Here is an 18,400-nt window from a genome sequence, read left to right on the forward strand (position 1 = left end):
CCAAAACATATTGCTGGGGAGAGTCACATAACCATTCTTGTGGCTTCCCTTTGCTTCTCCATCAGAAAGTAACTTTTCTGCAGGGAAGCAAAGAAATTTGTGGGGGACATACATTTTGTGCATGCACAGTGATGCAGAATTCCCCCAGGAGTAGGATATAGAAGTCTGTAATAGCCTCTGAAGCCATCTATGAACCTAGTGTACTATCCCCATTTTCCAGATAGAGCATTGGCTGAGTCATAGAGTCGAGTCCCTGGCAATTAAAGGCAACCATGTTGTTTAACCCCTTTTGTAAGCTCCATCTTAAAACCACTTAAGTTTCCTGTCCCCTATTGGAAGGTTGTTCTAGAACCAAACTCTGATGGTTAGAAACCTTTTAATTTCCAATCTAAATTCACTTATGGTCAAATGGGAAGATTAACAGGAGTTAAGTGACTTGCAAGGCAACACTGAGTTAGTGGTAGAATTAGGGAATAAAACCGCTCTGACTCCCAGCCTGTTTTCCAACCACCAGACAGTCTCCATAGTATTTAAAGGTATTGTGGCAAACCATTTTCACAAAATCTTGCATATCTGCTCGTTTGTGGCAGTCAGCTAGACAGATAGCTTTAAGAGGACAGACCTAGCATCTAAACATGGCTTCTCTGAGGCAAAAATTTAAACAGTCATGATTTCTTGTTCCCTCATTCTGGGGATCACTGGTGTTTGGGGAACTGGTATCATTTCTTGCAGGGTTGCCAACTCTTGCAATTTTGTGACCACTCTCATAAGATTTGGTGCTTTTTCTTGAAGCCCCAGCTCTTAAACAATCTCAGGGGCTGGGAGGATTATAAAAGGAGGTCACTAGCCTTCATGGTTTCAGAGAAAAGATTGAAAATACAATGCAAGTGCTCCCCAGAGCCTTAAACCAGAAGGCAAATATAAAAAACCCAAAGAGAACTAAGCCATTCATAATTTCTTTTGAGGGGGGAGGGGAAGGCTGGCTCACTTCTAAATGCTCTGAGTGGACAACACTGCTTCCACCAAGAAAAGAATCTCTCTGAGTCTTTTGTTTCCTGACAACTCTCAAAGCTCATGCCTTCCTGTGACTGGTGCATTCAAATGCCAGTACCTCTAGAGATCAGAAACCAGCATATGAAACTCACTCAGTTAGAGGCCCTACATTCCCTTCTCTCCTATGGAAGTGGCATCCTGTTCCTTACACAAGAGTAATTGGCCTCAGATGTTAAGGATTATATAAATAAAGCTCTAGTATGGAACCCTTTTAGGTGCATTTTAGAAAATAGTTCCCACCATCTGGAATTTCTGGTTTCCTTTTACTTCTGTTGCTTTCCTCCCCTAGTTCATTCTCCCATATGGTGAAGGTCAGTGTCTCACAAAATAAAGATATTAACAGCTGACTTTTAATAAATCTACTTTTGATTCCCGAAATCTTGCTGCATCAAGACACTTTCATTTGCTATTACAGTTGCAGTCCTGGAGCTCCACTCATGCTTCCCTTTGGGGAGGGGAAAATCCCTTTCTTTCTAACATAATATGCAGTGAAGTATGGAGCAATGTCTGGACCAAATCTGGGAAGAATCTCTTGGAATTGGAACAGTTGTTTTTGCATAAACCACACACGAGGCGGGATTTGTTGAGATAGCTTTCCGGCTCTCCCCACCTGCACAGCTCTTGTTGGTTTAGGTGTTTAATCTCCCCAAAGCATCTTCAAATTTAACTTTATATTTGTATGTTAATAGTACTCTCTCAACTGGCACACAGATTTGTGTATTTTGTATAGTAACAATTTGTGCCAGCACCCATTTGCCACAGAAAGTGGCCTCACGTTACAAAAAAATCTCATATTTGGCCCCAGACAGAGGCTTGCTGGTTGAAGGAGACTTCCTTTCTAGCGGCCAAAAATCTCACCTGCAAAATTAGCCTTTCATCAATATGTGAACATATTGACGCTTGAGGCAAAATTCACAATCCTGCCTTTTGTTTTAAAATTGTAAACTCATCTCTTTGCTGATTTTACTGATGCAAACCTTTTTTCATATAGCTCTTTGGGAGAACTTTTGTTCTGAGAGCAAAACAAAAAAATCACTCTGGAAGAGTTCTGACTATATCCAGAAAGGCTTGATATCTGGGTTCTTCTAGTGTCTCCCGTCACCATAGTATCTGAGAAAATAGATAGATCCCAAGAGAAAATAGATATATTGGCTTATTTTGATTAACTTCCTGCCTTCTTCCCCAGATGCAGTAGTGGCTAGGAGTTGTTAAATAGCCATTTTTCTCTTCCTTTGTTTTTGATTGCCAAGTCAAAGTGGGTTTGACACTTGGTTCTGAAGGCAGTGAGATCTAGAGACCTTATTTCTTCTGGAAACAAGGGTGCGGGTCTATTTAAGATGGACCAGTTGTAGATGGAAAAAAGCATTTATTGTAGTCATTGCTACGTATCCTGCAGCCATAAGAAGTCTAGGAGGACCCCACTCTATGGACTAACTTGACAAGCTGCGGGAAGAAGTCTCTGAACATCTAGTAACCACAATCGCTTCATTTTCCAAACTGTCTGCCTCTTCCCATCAGCATTGCCTCCATCTTGTCTGGTTCATATTCAGCCAGATCTTTCATCTAGGTGCTTTCTCTGGAATGCAGGTAGCTGTGAGATGGTCCTATTTGCATCTGTGATAAAGGGAATGTAGAGATGGGTACCATCTGCCTACTATGGATGTTTTAGACACTGGCGTCTCAACTTCCCACAGCACCTCCATGTAGACCTTGTTATAAAGGATTGGAGAAGGGATTAAACCTTGTGGAAATCCACAGGCGAGAACTCTAGATCTTGCTGTTTCTTTGAGCCTTTCTTTTTCTTTGCTGTCTAGAATACTAACACTAGGAGAAAAGGAATTTGGAGGTGGTCCCAAGTTAAACATTCTCTTTCTATCTAATGAGAGATTGCCCTACAACTAAACTCCTGGATCCAGATCCAACCCAGTTGGCTAGAAGTCCATACCTGCTTTGCAATGACCCTTACCTTCATAATGACCCCTATAGAAGATGCCAGACTTTGGAGTAGGATGTTCCAGAATCCTGAAATGTTTCGGCTAGGATCCCATCTTCATAAAGAACTCCAAATTCCTCTCTACTCTTCTCTCGCTCTCATGCAATTTGAGATGGAAAAGACCTAAAAGCCATCTTGCTTTTTCCTGACAATGCCAGGATCTTCCAATAAGACATAGTAAGAAGTGATAATCGTAACAGGCCTGTCTCTTGGGACTTGCTTTAAGGAATGCTCTAATTTTTGAGGTGAGAAACCTACACTTAATTCCACATCATATTCCAGTCTCTGAAATGTGAGGGTGCTTTGTTGTACTAGGGTTCATTTTCATCCTAAAATGCCTTGCAGCTGCATGTGTTGAATGTGGTGGCGCCAGTCACTGAACACATTAGTCACAGCTGCATATTCCTGAGGAATTACCCTGTCGACACGTTACCCCGCACTTTTTGAACTATGGCCATCTGTGGTGTCTGGTAGATGATCTGACTTCAAAAGGCAGTTAAAGAAACAAAGTGAAATTAATATTAGATGAATAATTGGCATTTTAAAATATACTGCCTGTAGTAGCAACAAATTGATCAGCAAATGAGAGAAAGTGGTGCACTTATGTACCAGGCCTACGGATGCTTGCAAGCATCCTTAAAGTTCTCTCTGGGGTATCAAGGGGGATAGGAGACCTTGGGGCATGATCCTGAAAGATTCTTGGCACATCCTGCCAGATGTCCAATGCACATAACTCTCATTAGCATCACTGGGAGTTGGTCCCTCAAGATTATCTTGCAATATCAGATGTTTAACTTGCATTGTTCTTCAGTGTCCCTGAATGGTAAATAGCACAAGCAAGCAGCCTTGGAGGGGAATTTGGACTTTTGCAGTAGTCTAGCCATGTGGAAAAGTTTGGCTGCCACAATGGAATATCTGGGAAATAGGGGATTAGTCTCTTGAAAGCCATATCTCCTTGCAACCTCCAGGATCACATGACATAACTCAAAATGGAACTTTTTAGTGCATAGCCATATGAGGGGAATATTTCAGGAAGTGCACTTAATGACTATAGCATTAAAGTGCTGGTAGATGAAGGGAGGATATGGCAAACGCAACACGAATAACCTCTTGAACTTGGTGTGTTTAGAAAGCCTCTGAATTTTTGTCCACTGATTAAATGGTGGGTGGGTGGTGGGGGTGTGTGTGTGTGGGGGGGGTGGTGTGTGTGTGTGTGTAAAACCTCTGTTCTGAATAGTGAAAGCTGAAAACTGTGCCTTTGTTCTTTCAGCCTGGAGATGCAATCTACCCTAGAGATGAAAACGGAAAATATATCTACCATGAGACAAACTTATGTGCCACTTGGGAGGTAGGAATGTTACAACTGCATATGTATTTAAATGCTGTCACATCTGGAAAAGTGGTTCCTCTGCACTCTGGCCTTGACAAGGCAATGTAGGTAAACTTGCTTTTCCACTGACCATGCACTGACTCCCTGGATAAACAGGACTTCTGTGTGCCAGGGTATCTCATTCCACCAGCATTAAACTGAGGGTACATCTATGCAGCAAATGAAGGCGTGACTAGCACGGACATGCGTACCTGTGCTAGCTTTCATCTAGCTCATGCAGGTAACAAAAGTGAAGATGTCAGCTTGGGCTAGCAGCCCCGTATGAGCCTGCTGAGGACTGTGGGTGGCTGTCTTGGGTTGCTAGCCCATGCCAACATGTCTCTACTACCAGCGAAAATAAAGCTAGCACATATGCCAACATGTGCTACAATCACACTTTGTCATGTAGATGTACCCCAAAAATGTTTTTAGAAACGCCCTTTCATGTTCCCTGATCCAGACATTGCACTGGGGCTTCTGGAACTGTTCAACGAGTTTGTAGTGGGCTGTCAGAGACCACCACTTTCACTGCAGTTGTAGCTTTTCAAGTCTTACTACTTGCAAAGAGATGGAGGAGATAGTGGGCCTTAGTAACATATGACTAGCTCCTTCCTGGTAACAAAAGATGTCCAGTTTCAAGGTAGGATAGAAAATTATGTTGCCTCACAAAAAATAACTCTCCCTCTGTTCTGAGGTATAAGTTACCAGAAGGGAATTCAACATTTATTTTCATTACCAGGACTTTAGAGCAGTGTCTCTCAACCTTTCCCGACTACTGTATGCCTTTCAGGAGCCAAGTTTCACCTCACTTAAAACTATTTTTGTCTGATTTTTGTAAGAAAGTAGAAGTGTCGCAGCAAACTATTACAGAAAAATTACTTACTTTCTCATTTTTACCATATAATAAATCAATTGGAATATAAATATTGTACTTGCATTTCAATGTAGAGTACATAGAGCAGTATGAACAAGTCATTGTATGTATGAAATTTTAGTTTGTACTGACTTTGCTAGTGCTTTTTATGTAGCTACGCTGTAAAACTAGGCAAATATGTAGATGAGTCCCTGCACCCCTTGGAAGACCTCTGATACCCTCAGGGGTATGCATATCCCTGGTTCAGAAGCACTGCTTTTAGAGGGTAGTAGAACTGCATAGAGGCGCTTACTCTTAAATTGTCAATGGGCTGTGCCTTTCAAGGTTCCCACCTTTTAAATATCTCAAACCTGCCCTTACGTAGAAGTAGAAACTTTTGGTTCAAGTAAAGGGGGCAGGGCAATACACAACCCATCCTTAGTCACTTCTAGACACCTAGGGTGACCAGACAGCAAGTATGAAAAGTCAGGACAGGGGGTGGGGGGTAATAGAAGCCTATATATGAAAAAGACCCAAAAATCAGGACTGTCCCTATAAAATCGAGACATCTGGTCACCCTATAGACACCACACTTTTTTTCTTACACCACAGGTAAAAGTCTGGATCTCAGTCTAGTCCTCACTTTTGCACATCCTAAGCCATGTGGCTTTTAACAACTTACTCAGCACAAGCAGCCATCTCTCCTCAGGGTGTAGCCCAGGGTGCTACATGTCCGGATTAAATCTGTACTGGCAAAAGTGGTGTAGCGATGCCCTGTACTGGCTTAGCACAAGGTGTTGTTAGTCAGGGTTTGGACACAATAGCAAAATTCTGACGTGGGCTCCCCGGACTGGAATAAGAGAGGGGTATCTTCCAGGGAACTGAGCCGTGCACGTAACTTCCAGAGTAGCTGCTCACAGTATGCTTGGCCCGAGCCAGTGTTGTTAGTTCCTCAGATTCACAAGTCAAATTCACTTAAACATGAAAAGAAAAACATCTGTCAAATGTTGTCTGTTCAGTCCCTGCAGCTTGTTACCCTCAATCTGTTTTTTATTGTAAGGCTATAGTGTAACATGACAGCCCCAGTAACAATAGGCAGGAAAAACCCAGCTGCTGCCGCCGAGAAGGGGGTCATCGCTGCTCATAAATATTAGGATCAGTCTATATACAGCCAGCTAAACTCTTCCCTGGAATAATTTAATTGTTTCAGTGTGGCTTCAGCAGCCAGTATTGTGGCTATTCTTGTTACCTCACCATTGAATGATGAAAATCATATGACACGAGGCCAGCCAGAGGCCATAAAATAAATGGAGTCTTTTGCTTCCCTAATTCCCCTATTCATTTAAATCAGAAAAGAATAATAAAACTGACAAGCAGGACATTCAGTACCCAGATGTTGGAGACAAGAGTAGGGTCTACTGTAAGTCTGCTTCATTGCACCACTGAACAGCCACTGCATTCATCGGAGGGGTTTGGGGAGAGAAGAGAAGACGCTCTCTAAGCAAAGATACTCTTCTCCTGTTAATGAAGCATGACATCAACTAAAAGCAGAGTATCAAAGTATGCGTAATGAAGGAATTATTGCATGTTTACCTTGTTCTTATAAGCTTCCTTCACTGCATGGCTATATTTGTTTGAAATGCAAATCCTGTAATCCCCTCAGCCCCACCTTTTCCTCCCGCTTCATTTTGCAATGAAGTCTTAATGCTGATTTTTGTGATGCACAATTTCATGGCAACATTTTGGTGTTACAGGTATAAATTATGACTTAACTGTAGACTCTGGCGGGAGGAGAGCCTGGACTAACACTGGCACAGTCATTCAGAAAGTGACAGGGAAGGGAAGCTGTCTCTTGTTCAGATGTTGTCTCCCTTTCCCCACCTCTAAACTGGAGCAGTGTGGAAGTCCCTCTAAAATTTGAAATAAAACTCTGGAAGTGAACATGTGAAATTTATAAGTGCTGTATCTCAAATGTTTCTTCTGATTTGCTCTGTTTCCTGGGAAAATTCTACCCTAGTATGAAGTAACATTGAAATCTGAGGTGCCTTGGTTTGGTCTTCTGAAAATCTATGGCTGCATGAGAATTGGGTTTAGAATTGGAAGAAAGCATCAATAGGAGTGCTAGTCCCTCCAAAGTAAAGGCCTTTCCTATAAGGCATGCACACGTAGCTCTCTAGACAGAGTCCTGAGTAGAGTATATTTCACCTAGCTAATAATGCTGACTTTCCTTCCCTGGAAGGTTTCTACTGAGGCTTTCTTTCTGATGCTCTCCGTTGCTATCTTTGCAGGGTTTGGAAGCATGTAAAGATGCTGGCTTGGCAAAATCTATTGGCGTGTCCAACTTCAACCGCAGGCAGCTGGAAATGATTCTGAACAAGCCAGGGCTCAAGCACAAACCTGTCACCAATCAGGTATGGTCCCAAGCAGAACCCTAATTCTACCTGAAACTGGCACTGCAGTACAGTGCTCAGAGGGACTACAAATACTTCTGCACATATGAGGACTTGTGTGCAGGCACAGATGATCTACTGCACGTAGTAAGCTATCCACTATACTGCCAAACACTGAAGGCCAAACTTTCCTCCTTAGCGTGACTGATTTTTTCATTCTATACTCAATATCCACATTTGCTGGGAACATCCATTTCCTTCCAGATCCCTCTCTGGTGCTTGAAAACCTGAGTTTGTCCCATGTTGAGTTTTAAGGGCTGCATGAACTCTTGTCACTGCAGACATGATCAAAAAGATTCAGCCATGTACCTCAAGTGATCTAAGAAAGTTCCCAACAGCTTGAGACATGCATGCCACTACCCAGAAGCTAACCAGCCATCAGTGAAGCAAGATGGCTACCTCATTTAAAAGCATTAAAGCCCAACCCTATAGCATATGGGATATTGTGCTATTCTAAGCTTTGTGTCTGCTGTAAGGAACTATCTTTAAGAAACTACAACAAGCCAAAGAAGTTCTAAGGCACTCTTTTCTATGTCCTTTCCACAGGTCGTTCTGTGGAGGTACTAGACCAAAGAACTAACGTAGCAATAAGACTATGTCATGTCCTCAGCTGAAGCTAAACTTGCCACTGAAGTCAATGGTCAAGTCTAAGTAAAACCATGACAATGGGGCCCATAACCATTTATTTCTAAGTAGCTGGTCTGGATACAAGTCATTAGCATCAGGTGGTGGTTGGGGTGGCTTCTGATTTGGAGTTGGAGAGATGTCCAGTGACTGATATCATGACTAGTGCTAATGGATATCCTTGTTAGCAGCATCAGAAGAGAGGCCAAAGATTGCATGGGAAAGAGAGGAAATATCCTTTCACTCTCTGAAGTTGGCCTTGGGATGCTGGCTAGGTAGTGTTGGGGAAGTCTGCCACTGTCCTTGTACCTGTTCTTTGGCTACACAGGAATTTCCTTGTCTCTATGGCTGTCATTCTAATCCCTTTTTCCCCCACCAGGATTAAAGTTCAAGTTAAAAACAAGTTATCAAACAAGCACCAAACACCGTAACTGCTTCTAGCTGAATTGTCTGACTCCATTCCCTCACACCCCTGCCCCCAAGACTACATCAATACTACCCTCTGTTGGCCTAGTAAAGATGCAAGGAAGAAGGTTATAATTTAAAAAAAAAAAAAGGGCAATTCTTAGGGTTTGTGTTTAACTTCAGGAACTTATAATAAGAGCAAGCTGCTTTTATAACTCAGGAGAAGTTGAGCACATAGCCAGAAAAACTCACTGCGGGCAATGGTACACAATAGCTGCAGCCTGGAAAGGTAGAGGTTTGGAGAAGTCCATACCAAAATAAATAAAACCCCACATTTTTATTTCCCTCAATTTTCTGTTGATGGCATAAGCTGTCACTAACTTTCTGGAGGCAAACTAAGACGGAGATCATTTTGGATACAAAGGGAAGAGACACGTACAATCAACAGGTAGTCAAGATGCTCCTGCCTCCTGGTATAGATCTCTATTCAGATGGCTATACATAAATGTTGGGCAGAACATAAAGCCTGGTGAGTCAGGTCAACAGTTACCCTCATGCTCTCAATCTCTCTTCCATATCTCATTTGCCCTCTGTCCATTGGGGAGGAGGCAAATCTCCCCCCATGTAATTACAATCTTGAATTGCAAAGGTGTTAAACTGTCTGAATTGTTTCCCAAAAAGGAGGTCCACATTCCTCTTAGACTACTGTATATATTGATTTATTTTATTTTATTTTTTTTCCCCTTTTGCCTGGACATGCTCAAGGTCTGTCATCATTGGAGCTGGGTGAAACTTTTCAGCTGATACATCTTTAGCTGAAAAATACAGATTTGGGGTCAACCAAAATATTAGAATTCATTTTGAATTTGCAGAATTGTTTAGATCAAACCTAAAAATTCCAAAAATCTAAACATTTTTGACACATTTGAAATGAAACATTTTTTCCCCAAATCAAAACTATTTTTCATTTTAAAAACTCTAAAAGCTTAGAAAAATGAAGTGTTTGTTTTGGGTCAACTTCTCAGTGAATCAAAAGTTTCAAAGTTTTATTTTGGGTTGATCCAGAACACACACTTTTTGGTATGGCCAGTGAAGTGAAAAATCAATTATTTCTACAATGCCTGTCACAGTCTCTCCCCTGGGAAGGTCAGGATGGCCTTCCACCAGCAGCCTGGCCTGGATTTGAATGATTAAACCAGGGGCTAGAAGGTTCCATTTTCTTAAAACATCTTCCCCTACAATCTCTAATTCATGAGATTATGGTTGGTCAAACATGCAGAAAGAGATGTCAAGACGTTATTCAGTATCTGTCATTATTTAATTTAATTGCTCCTTCTGTTTCGTTTCATGTAGGTTGAATGCCACCCCTATTTCACTCAGCCCAAGCTCTTAGAATTCTGTAGACAACATGACATTGTCATTGTTGGGTACAGTCCACTAGGAACCTCAAGGGATGAAACGTGGTAAGTCTTCATACTAGCTTCACTTGTGGAGTGAACACTGCTACTAGAGGGTTGCAAGTCTCCCCACAGAGATCCAGCAAAAAGTAATGGCTTTTCCCAAACCCTTGCTGTCCTCCAGTAGGGCAAGTATGAGCATTTGGAGCTGGGCTTTTCCTCTTTTTGGAAACATGCTTCAGAGAAGCCAAAATTCTTAATTTGGGATTTGGGCTACCCCACCATCCCTCTTGCTAAGCTGTAGCTTCTCAGTTCTAACTTGGGAATTCAAAATGTGATTCCCAGTATTCCTCAGGCCAGCAGGCTATACAAGGTATGTCTACACTACAGCTGAGAGCAGTCCTCACAGCCTGGGTAGACGGACTGAAGTTAGCGCACTAAAATTCGCGTTGTGGACATTCCAGCTCTGTCTCAAGACCACCCAACCTCCTGGGTCTGAGCTCAAGTGGCTTGCCCGAGTCTCCACTGGAGCACCACTGTTTTTAGTGTTCTGGCTTGCTCCCAGCTGCAGTGTAGACATAGGCAGCGCTGGCTGACCCTCTGAGCTGATCTCCTTGCCTTGCTCTGTCAATAAGGACTGCCAGTGAGTCAGCCCCATACAGTTGGCCAGAAAAGAGGTAACTGTAATATGGAGCTTTGAGGCTGAAATGAGTAGCTGCAAGGTGGGCAAACACTAGATCATTTAGAGCACCAAACAGAACAGAGGACCTACCCAGTGGAAAAACACATGTGACACTCTTCCTAGAAGTCATGAAGAACATCTCTCCTCTCTTCACACCACTGATCCCATGATAACTTGATCTGGGCTGTTCAATACCTGACTCAGAAGCAGATCAGGATTATCAAGAAACAAAGGTACAATATCAGGCTTCCCAAAGGCTAGAGGATGCCTGTATGCTTTGAACCTGGTTAGAGGTGGACAACGTATTAGATCACCCAGTCCATCTCTCTACTCATGTAGGACTGATTCCTTTGGTACGCTTTCTAGAGTCCTGTCCTGTTTACTACTAAAAATTCCAAGTGATGTTGTTTCCTGTGAGAAACTAACTGCCTTCCAAATCTTATTGCATTATTTAGTGTTCAGCTCATGTTCTATTGTAATATATTTGACAATCAAACTTCCAAACACTTTCCATATTGAATAGGATGAGTGCTGGCTCATGATCTGTAAACTGAAGATCGAGAGTGGGCAGATGAACTTGTGTGCGTTATTTCCACAAATCGTATTAATTGACGGAGGCAGTGGGAAACAGTGCAAACGTGGTGATAACTGATGCATTTAAAATTAATCTTCATTTCATAACAGATTGTCCAAATCAGTTTTTGCTTTGGATTTCTGCTTTCTGCCACTTTCTTTAAATACTCCAGAATCAAAATAAACCCACTTTTTTTTTTAAATTCAAGGGTAAATGTGTCTTCCCCTCCTTTACTGAAGGACCCTGTGCTGAATGCCATTGGGGAAAAATACAACAAGACGGCAGCACAGGTTGCTCTGCGTTTCAGCATCCAACGAGGGGTGGTGGTCATTCCCAAAAGCTTCTATCCACAGCGGATCAAAGAAAACTTCCAGGCAAGTTATAGATTCATCTCTGCTCCACTGATGTTGCTGACCCCTGCTTAGAGTGTCTTCCCCTTCTCTCCTGAGGCAGAGAGGAGGCTTAACAACCCCATAAACTGTTGACTCTTACTCACCATCATTTCTATCACCTGGTGATGATGCAATAGAGGGGAAGCTAGTATGGATAGGATACTGGACTCTTCTTCAGTGTCATCTAGACCTATTCTGAGTAGACTAAAACTCTAGCAGCCAGTCTATACTAGTGCTCCCACCTATAGTAGTGCAACAATGAGAGATCAAGTAAACACTGAATATAGATCCGTAGTTATTAGTTTTAGCTGTTTGAATGACACTAAACGTGTGTACAACTTGTGTCCTCTATTCCCAGCCATGGCTTTTAGTTCCTTGACAGCCAGACCCAGAAGAGGAGGTGTTGTGTACCCTTCTGCCTACATGGTAGGAAGGTTTGCAACTTTTCCTAAATGTGTCTCTCCCTCATTGCGCCCCCTTTTCTAGGCATGGTCTCTCCCTTAAGAAACCAATGGTCCAAAAGAGTTAGCAGAATTGCCATTCTGTTCTTGAGACTGAGCTTGGCAAATATTACAGGAATCTAATAAACCCTCCCCAGAATTCGGCTTTCATATTTAGTTAAAATGTGCAAGGACTTTTGCATTTGTTTCTGCAAACATAGAGATGTAGGGCTGGAAGGAATCTCAAGAGGTCAAGTCCAGCCCTCTGTGCTAAGGCAGGACCAACTATACCTGGACCATCCCTGATAAGTGTTTTGTCCAACCTGTTTTTAAAAACCTCCAGTGGTGGGGATTCCACAACCTCCCTTGGCAGCCTATTCCAGAGCTTAACTACCCATATGGTTAAGTTTTCCCTAATATCTAACTTAAATCTCCCTTGCTGCAGATTAATCCTAACATCTTCTTTTTCCCTAGATTTTTGACTTCTCACTCACTGATAAAGAAATGAAGGACATTGAAGCCCTGAATAAAAACACCCGTTACGTGGAGTTGCTGATGTAAGTCCAAGCTGAATCCCAGCCCTATAGCAAGTGAATGGAGGCTCTTGAACAGTGCTGGGTTCTTAACGTAAACCCTGCCATGCCAACACTTCCATTCACAATCACATCTACCTTACTTCAAGAGATTATCTCAAGGTGACAAAAGGACATCTGAATTTCAAACACCAAAGCGAAGGGGGGTTCAAGTCTAGTGGTTCAGTACATAAGATGACTTGTAAAACTTCAAAACTTGCAATATTTGCATATGGTTCAGAGTCTGAACAGCCTCCTAGGTCAAGGGGCTTGTAGGTGGTGTTTGGCTCAGTTCCATTTCTGTTTTAAAATTCTTTCCTCAAGTGGTGGTAGCTGTCCCAAACAGCTAAGGAGCACGCTATGGAGCTCACTCAGTAAAAAGAATTGCTCAACAATTGTCACTGTCTCACCACTCCTAGGAGTGGAGTACTGTCTCGGGACTCTGCTGCACCGCCATTGCTTTCCTCATATGAGCGGTGTCACAGTTCAAGGCAACGGCACCTGTATTTCCCCTCAGTGGTGCAGTAAGGCATCCATTCTTAGGCTTCCAGCTCCCCACATGTTGCCTCTCTTGGGTGGAAACATGTGTTGTTGTTTGTTTTTTTTTGTCTCTCCCTTCTGACTGGGATATTTCTACGCTGAATAGTCCCCTGCCTTCCTTGTGATTATCCCCAATAAAATGCAGGCTGCCTAAGCAAGCTGTTTTGCCTTCTCTTCAGAGATGGTACATGGTGCAATTGCCCCAGTTCAGCTACCACCCAGCTATTTCTAAGCAAGCACACTTAATTCTTAAGCTAGTCAGCATGCACATCATTTCTTTACCTTATCAGCAGTCATCCCAGCTTCACCATGGGCTCTGGTTGGTGATTTGGTTATTCAAACCCTACATGGGCTTTTCCTGTGGTCACAAATTCATCACAGCTTCAGCTCAGAACAAACACCCTCATGACATGGAATCATTCATTTAGGCCTTTCAGGACACTGCGATTACCTAATCAGCCAGACAATGGTTTTCTGCCCAAGCCAAAACTTCAAAAGGGGCGTGAGTCACTGTCGTTCCCTTCACATGAAGTATTTCCTAGGAAATCTGCTTAACATATGTTCTCCCAAGAAGTCCTGTTGACATTCTTAATGCTTCTCAGAGATTGCATTAATCACATCCCCTAGAGAAGTTGCATACAATTCTGCAAGAACACATAAATAAGGCATTTTTAATACGATGGACCCCAAAGGCATTAATTTAATTCAATAAGATTTATCTTAATTCCATAAATCATCCAGGATAGTGTTATCTGCCACAAGTGAACGCTGGAGCTGAATCTCAAATTCCTATCATGTGCACAGTACTATCACTTGATATTTGCATAGTGCCTTTGATCCTGAAGCATCCTAAAGCACTTGACAGTGTCCACTTCTGAAGTGCTCTCACCTCTGAGGTGCAACACTATAGTGGCTTAACTGCATACGGCGGCACAATACACCTGTTTAGCACCACAGGTAAAAAGGAACAATGTTTTAATCTGAAACTACCCAAGAAATGTAGGAAGGCTGAATATAATTATTCAAACTAGAATTTGTCCAGGACACTAAAATTCACCCTACTCTTGCAAAGTGTTTTATCTTAATGAGAGGCGGCCAGGAGTTTAGTTTTTAAGGCTCTTCTGAAGTTTACTAACTCAGGAACCGCCAGCATCACCCCTACAGCCATGCTAAGTCACACTTTCCTCTGAATCCAAGCAGAAAGAAAGAATGTAGCTGTCTGAACCCCCCCCCCCCCAAAAAAAACACTTCCTGCAGTTCCCATCCAACTGCTGACCAGGCCTGACCATGTTTATCTTGCGAGCTCAAGCTCACCACCCAAGGCGGTATTGCTGCAGCTGCATGGTACACTTCTCTTAGGGCTCCAAGTGGGCTGAGCATGAGACTATCCACCTTCTAGTACAAAACCATGTCCAGCCTATGGCTATACTGTATGTTGGCCCCTTTTCAGAACACTCACTGTGTAACCTAAAGCAACAAAGGCATTCATTTTGGTGTATCCCTCTCCACCTTCTTGGATTAGCTCTCTTGTCTCCTGATGAGTGCTGGGACAAAAGCTTTGAAAATTCTAGGATTGCAGCATCTCTAGAGCATTAATAGCTTTTTTCATGCCTTTATCTATGGTTAGAAAAGTCCACCAGGAACAAATGGACCAGTTTACCTAGCTACCTAAAAGGTGATGGACTATACACAATAGGAAAGGTGAATTAGATTGAAGATGCACTAAAATCTCAGCAAGGTGCTTGTAATCTATAATTACTGTTTGTTTTGTTTTGTTCATTCAGTGAATCTGGGGCTAGCCAAGTGATCAACTTGCAAAATGTTTTTAATGATTGTCTTTCTCTATTTAAAAATTATCTAAAATTATCATGCACTTGATACTATAAATTGTTCGGATTTCTTAGCTAAAATTCCTAACCTGCAGATATTTTGAATTTATAATTCAGACTCTCCTTTTAAAAAGTGAATCTTGGCTGGAATTCATAAATATCTTCATGTAGGGAAGTTCGATGCCCATGGGGAAGGGGGAGAATGTTGAGAAGAGCGGGGGAGACATTCAATTAAGTTTTAAAGGTGGTAAATTCAAAACTAATAAAGGAAATACTCTTTCACATAACACACCATTAGCCTGTGGGAATTCATTGCCACAGGAAATCAATGAGGCCAAAAACTTAGCAAGACTCAAAAAGGGAGTGGACACTTTATATGGATAACTAAAATATAGAGACCTGTCATAATTATCAGCTTTTGGGTGGAGATGTTAAGCCTTTGGCTTAAACAGTGAAGCATATCTCAAATTTTTAGAACACAATTTTGCCTAATTTGTGTGGGGCAGATGACACCAGGTCTGCTTAAGAAGGTGTTAGAATGCTCTACGATGCATCTGGACCAGCCCCCGTCAGATGGGACATTGTCTGGTCTGATCTAGCCTGTCCATTCCTGTGGGAAAAGGTCAAACAGTAACATGAAAATATACTTTTTACTTAATGTATTTGTGGGGAAATATTGCAGGTATGAATGAACATTTTTGACCTTCCTGTGGTTTTTCCAGCTATAAGCTAGAATGGAGTTGTGTACAAGTACATTTCATTTTGATAACGTGAGTAAGCCTTGGTAACTAATAAGATAATGCTAACTGCAGTAGAATTTTACACCAACATGTTTGACAAACAATGCAGTGTCTGAAATCTAAACTCTCTTCAGGAAAACTCTGATTTTGTTGAATTTTGTTTTTGTTTTTCCAGTGGGAAATCTAAATATTTCAGGTCAGCTGATCTATGTCAGCGTGATGTACCATACTGCCTCATGGGAGTTGAAGTTCAGGTGCCTCATCCTGCCCCATTCTCCCCTGTGAGCTAGGCTTCTTGGCTGGACTACATCTCCCATGATGCACTGTCTCCACTTTCATTGAACCAGTAGCAGTGCAGCATGACCACAGTATATCATGAGATGTGGGAAGCCGAGCCCAGAAAAAAATGGAAACATGAGGCACTATGGCTTCTTGGGGACACAGATTAATGCAACCCAAGCTGAAACAAAACATCTTGATTTGGTTCAACAAACTAGTTTTTTCAATCTGGGAATGTCAATGTTTCATTTTGGTTGAAAATGTCCAAACAAAATGTCTGGAACTTTCCATTCTGCAAATTTCATCCTTTTTTCAGAAGGAAAAATCAATTATCACTTCCCATGGGACAAATTCCAGTTTTTATCCAGCTTTACTGGTAATACACTAATGGTGCTGGTAAATAACACAGCTGCCATGATGCACTCAGCAGTGTTTCACACAACCAGTTGTTTTTACTGACAGGAAGTGCAGGCCTACATCTTCATTATAACCTACTTTATTTCAGAAACCACCTATAATATCTGCTTAGTTAGCCAGAAGACTGGAAGTGTAACGTAACCTCCAGGTTTTCTGGGACTAAAGAGGAAATGTAGAAGATCTTTGTACTTGCCTTCATTTGGTTCTGGGCACATGTCTGCATTTTATGGCATTCCTAGATCTTCTTTACTTTTCCTAGACATACACAACTTTTATATGGAGTGTGAAGTCTTGCAATTGAGTCTGCAGTCAGATGGACATAAAACAATTGCACTAACATACATGAACTTCCCCTTCACCTTAATTAGGTTATTCAAAGGCTCCTTGTGACCACTCAAAAATGAATGCTTTTAAATAACTAACCAGGGTGGCCACACCCATGTTGAGTCACTGCAATTTAATTAAAGGAGACAGCCAGGAGTCGCTCTGATGCAAAAGACTCATGGAAAAAAGGCCAAGCCAGAGCAGACCCATCCATGCCAGCTCAAACAACTTGAGCTAAAGAAATGCATCTTTTTTCAGAGCTGCTGTTTCTGACCTTCCTCCAAGTTTAGCCAGTACTGGGACTCCAGCTGAGGAGCATTCTAGCCATATGACATCCATCAAACAGTGGCATTTTTTTCCCTTGCAGAAATAGGAAAACCTGAGGATTAACCCCTATTTTCTGAAACCTGTGTAGCATGTTTTGTGTGAAGAGGATTTAACGTAGGTCTGAAGTCTCTAGCAACAAGGCAGGGAAAGCTTGCCCTAATATGCCCTACATTAACGTGCCTCGTATCTGACCTGGAAGGGACCACCTTTTTTTTTTTTTTTTTTTTTTTTTTTCCCCCAATGCCTGGTAAGTCTCTGGCTTCCTGAGTCTACCCACAAAGCTGTCACAGTGCCAGTGCTGACTTGTGTGGTATGAATACAAGTCCACACGGAACTTAACTAACATACACATCCTGCTTCATAACTCTTCATGTAGGTCAATGAACAGCTTTTGATCACTTTCACTCAGTAAGCTTCAAATGTTAGTTGAAGGACTCTACTAACTATCTTCTTTTCTTAAGCCTATTTGGGTTACCTCTAGTAGCACTTTATTACAGTAACAGGCACAGACCTCAACCAGGCCTGGAGCCTGTTGTGCTAGGCACTGTATAAATAGTACTAGTGCCCAGTGTTGCCGTATGTAATAGCTTTTGTAGTGAAGACTCTTTATCTTAATTCTCTTCGCAGGTGGCGTGACCATCCGGAGTATCCCTTCAATGATGAATATTGAAAATAAACCATCGTGGCGTCTATTCAACTTAGTATTGTGGGGCTGGGTCCAAACACACCTAGTTCTAAAGGTGGGGCTTTCACTGTAATGGAGACTTTCCAGAACATCAGAATTAAAATATGAATGAAGTTACATTTCATTTGTCTCTCCAAACTTTCCTTGTCACCCTTGCCAACAGTTGAAGGATAGTTTTGTTTAAATTCCTGATAGGCCCAAACCATGTGAGCTGAACACCTTAATTTTTTATTTGGGGCAGGGTGGAAGGGGAGAAGAGCAGGCAGGATCCAAAATGAATCCTGTTTCTGAATTTTAATGTGCAGTCTATATAAAACAAAGATCAGAACATTCCTGACTTGCAGTGTTCAATTTGAGGTAGCAATGGGCCTGCACTGCAGTTTCGACCCAGTTTTTAAGAACTCTACATGTCAGCTCACCATCATGTTTGATCTTGCAAGGAAGCCTTAGCATTG

At 42.0% G+C, this 18,400-nt stretch overlaps 1 protein-coding gene across 1 annotated transcript in view; it reads left to right on the plus strand.

The window, feature by feature from the left end:
* AKR1D1 (aldo-keto reductase family 1 member D1) overlaps positions 1–18,064 on the plus strand; it is a 45,870-nt gene extending 27,806 nt beyond the window's left edge. Inside the window, exons 4-9 of the mRNA XM_044988981.1 lie at positions 4,317–4,394; positions 7,557–7,679; positions 10,101–10,210; positions 11,609–11,774; positions 12,707–12,789; positions 17,888–18,064. Coding sequence (XP_044844916.1) covers positions 4,317–4,394; positions 7,557–7,679; positions 10,101–10,210; positions 11,609–11,774; positions 12,707–12,789; positions 17,888–17,930 — 603 coding nt within the window. The 3' untranslated portion in view covers positions 17,931–18,064. The remainder of the gene's footprint in view (positions 1–4,316; positions 4,395–7,556; positions 7,680–10,100; positions 10,211–11,608; positions 11,775–12,706; positions 12,790–17,887) is intronic.
* Positions 18,065–18,400: the final 336 nt, after the last annotated feature.

The sequence above is a fragment of the Mauremys mutica genome, chromosome 1 (assembly GCF_020497125.1).
Source record: "Mauremys mutica isolate MM-2020 ecotype Southern chromosome 1, ASM2049712v1, whole genome shotgun sequence".
Taxonomy (NCBI): Eukaryota; Metazoa; Chordata; order Testudines; family Geoemydidae; genus Mauremys; species Mauremys mutica.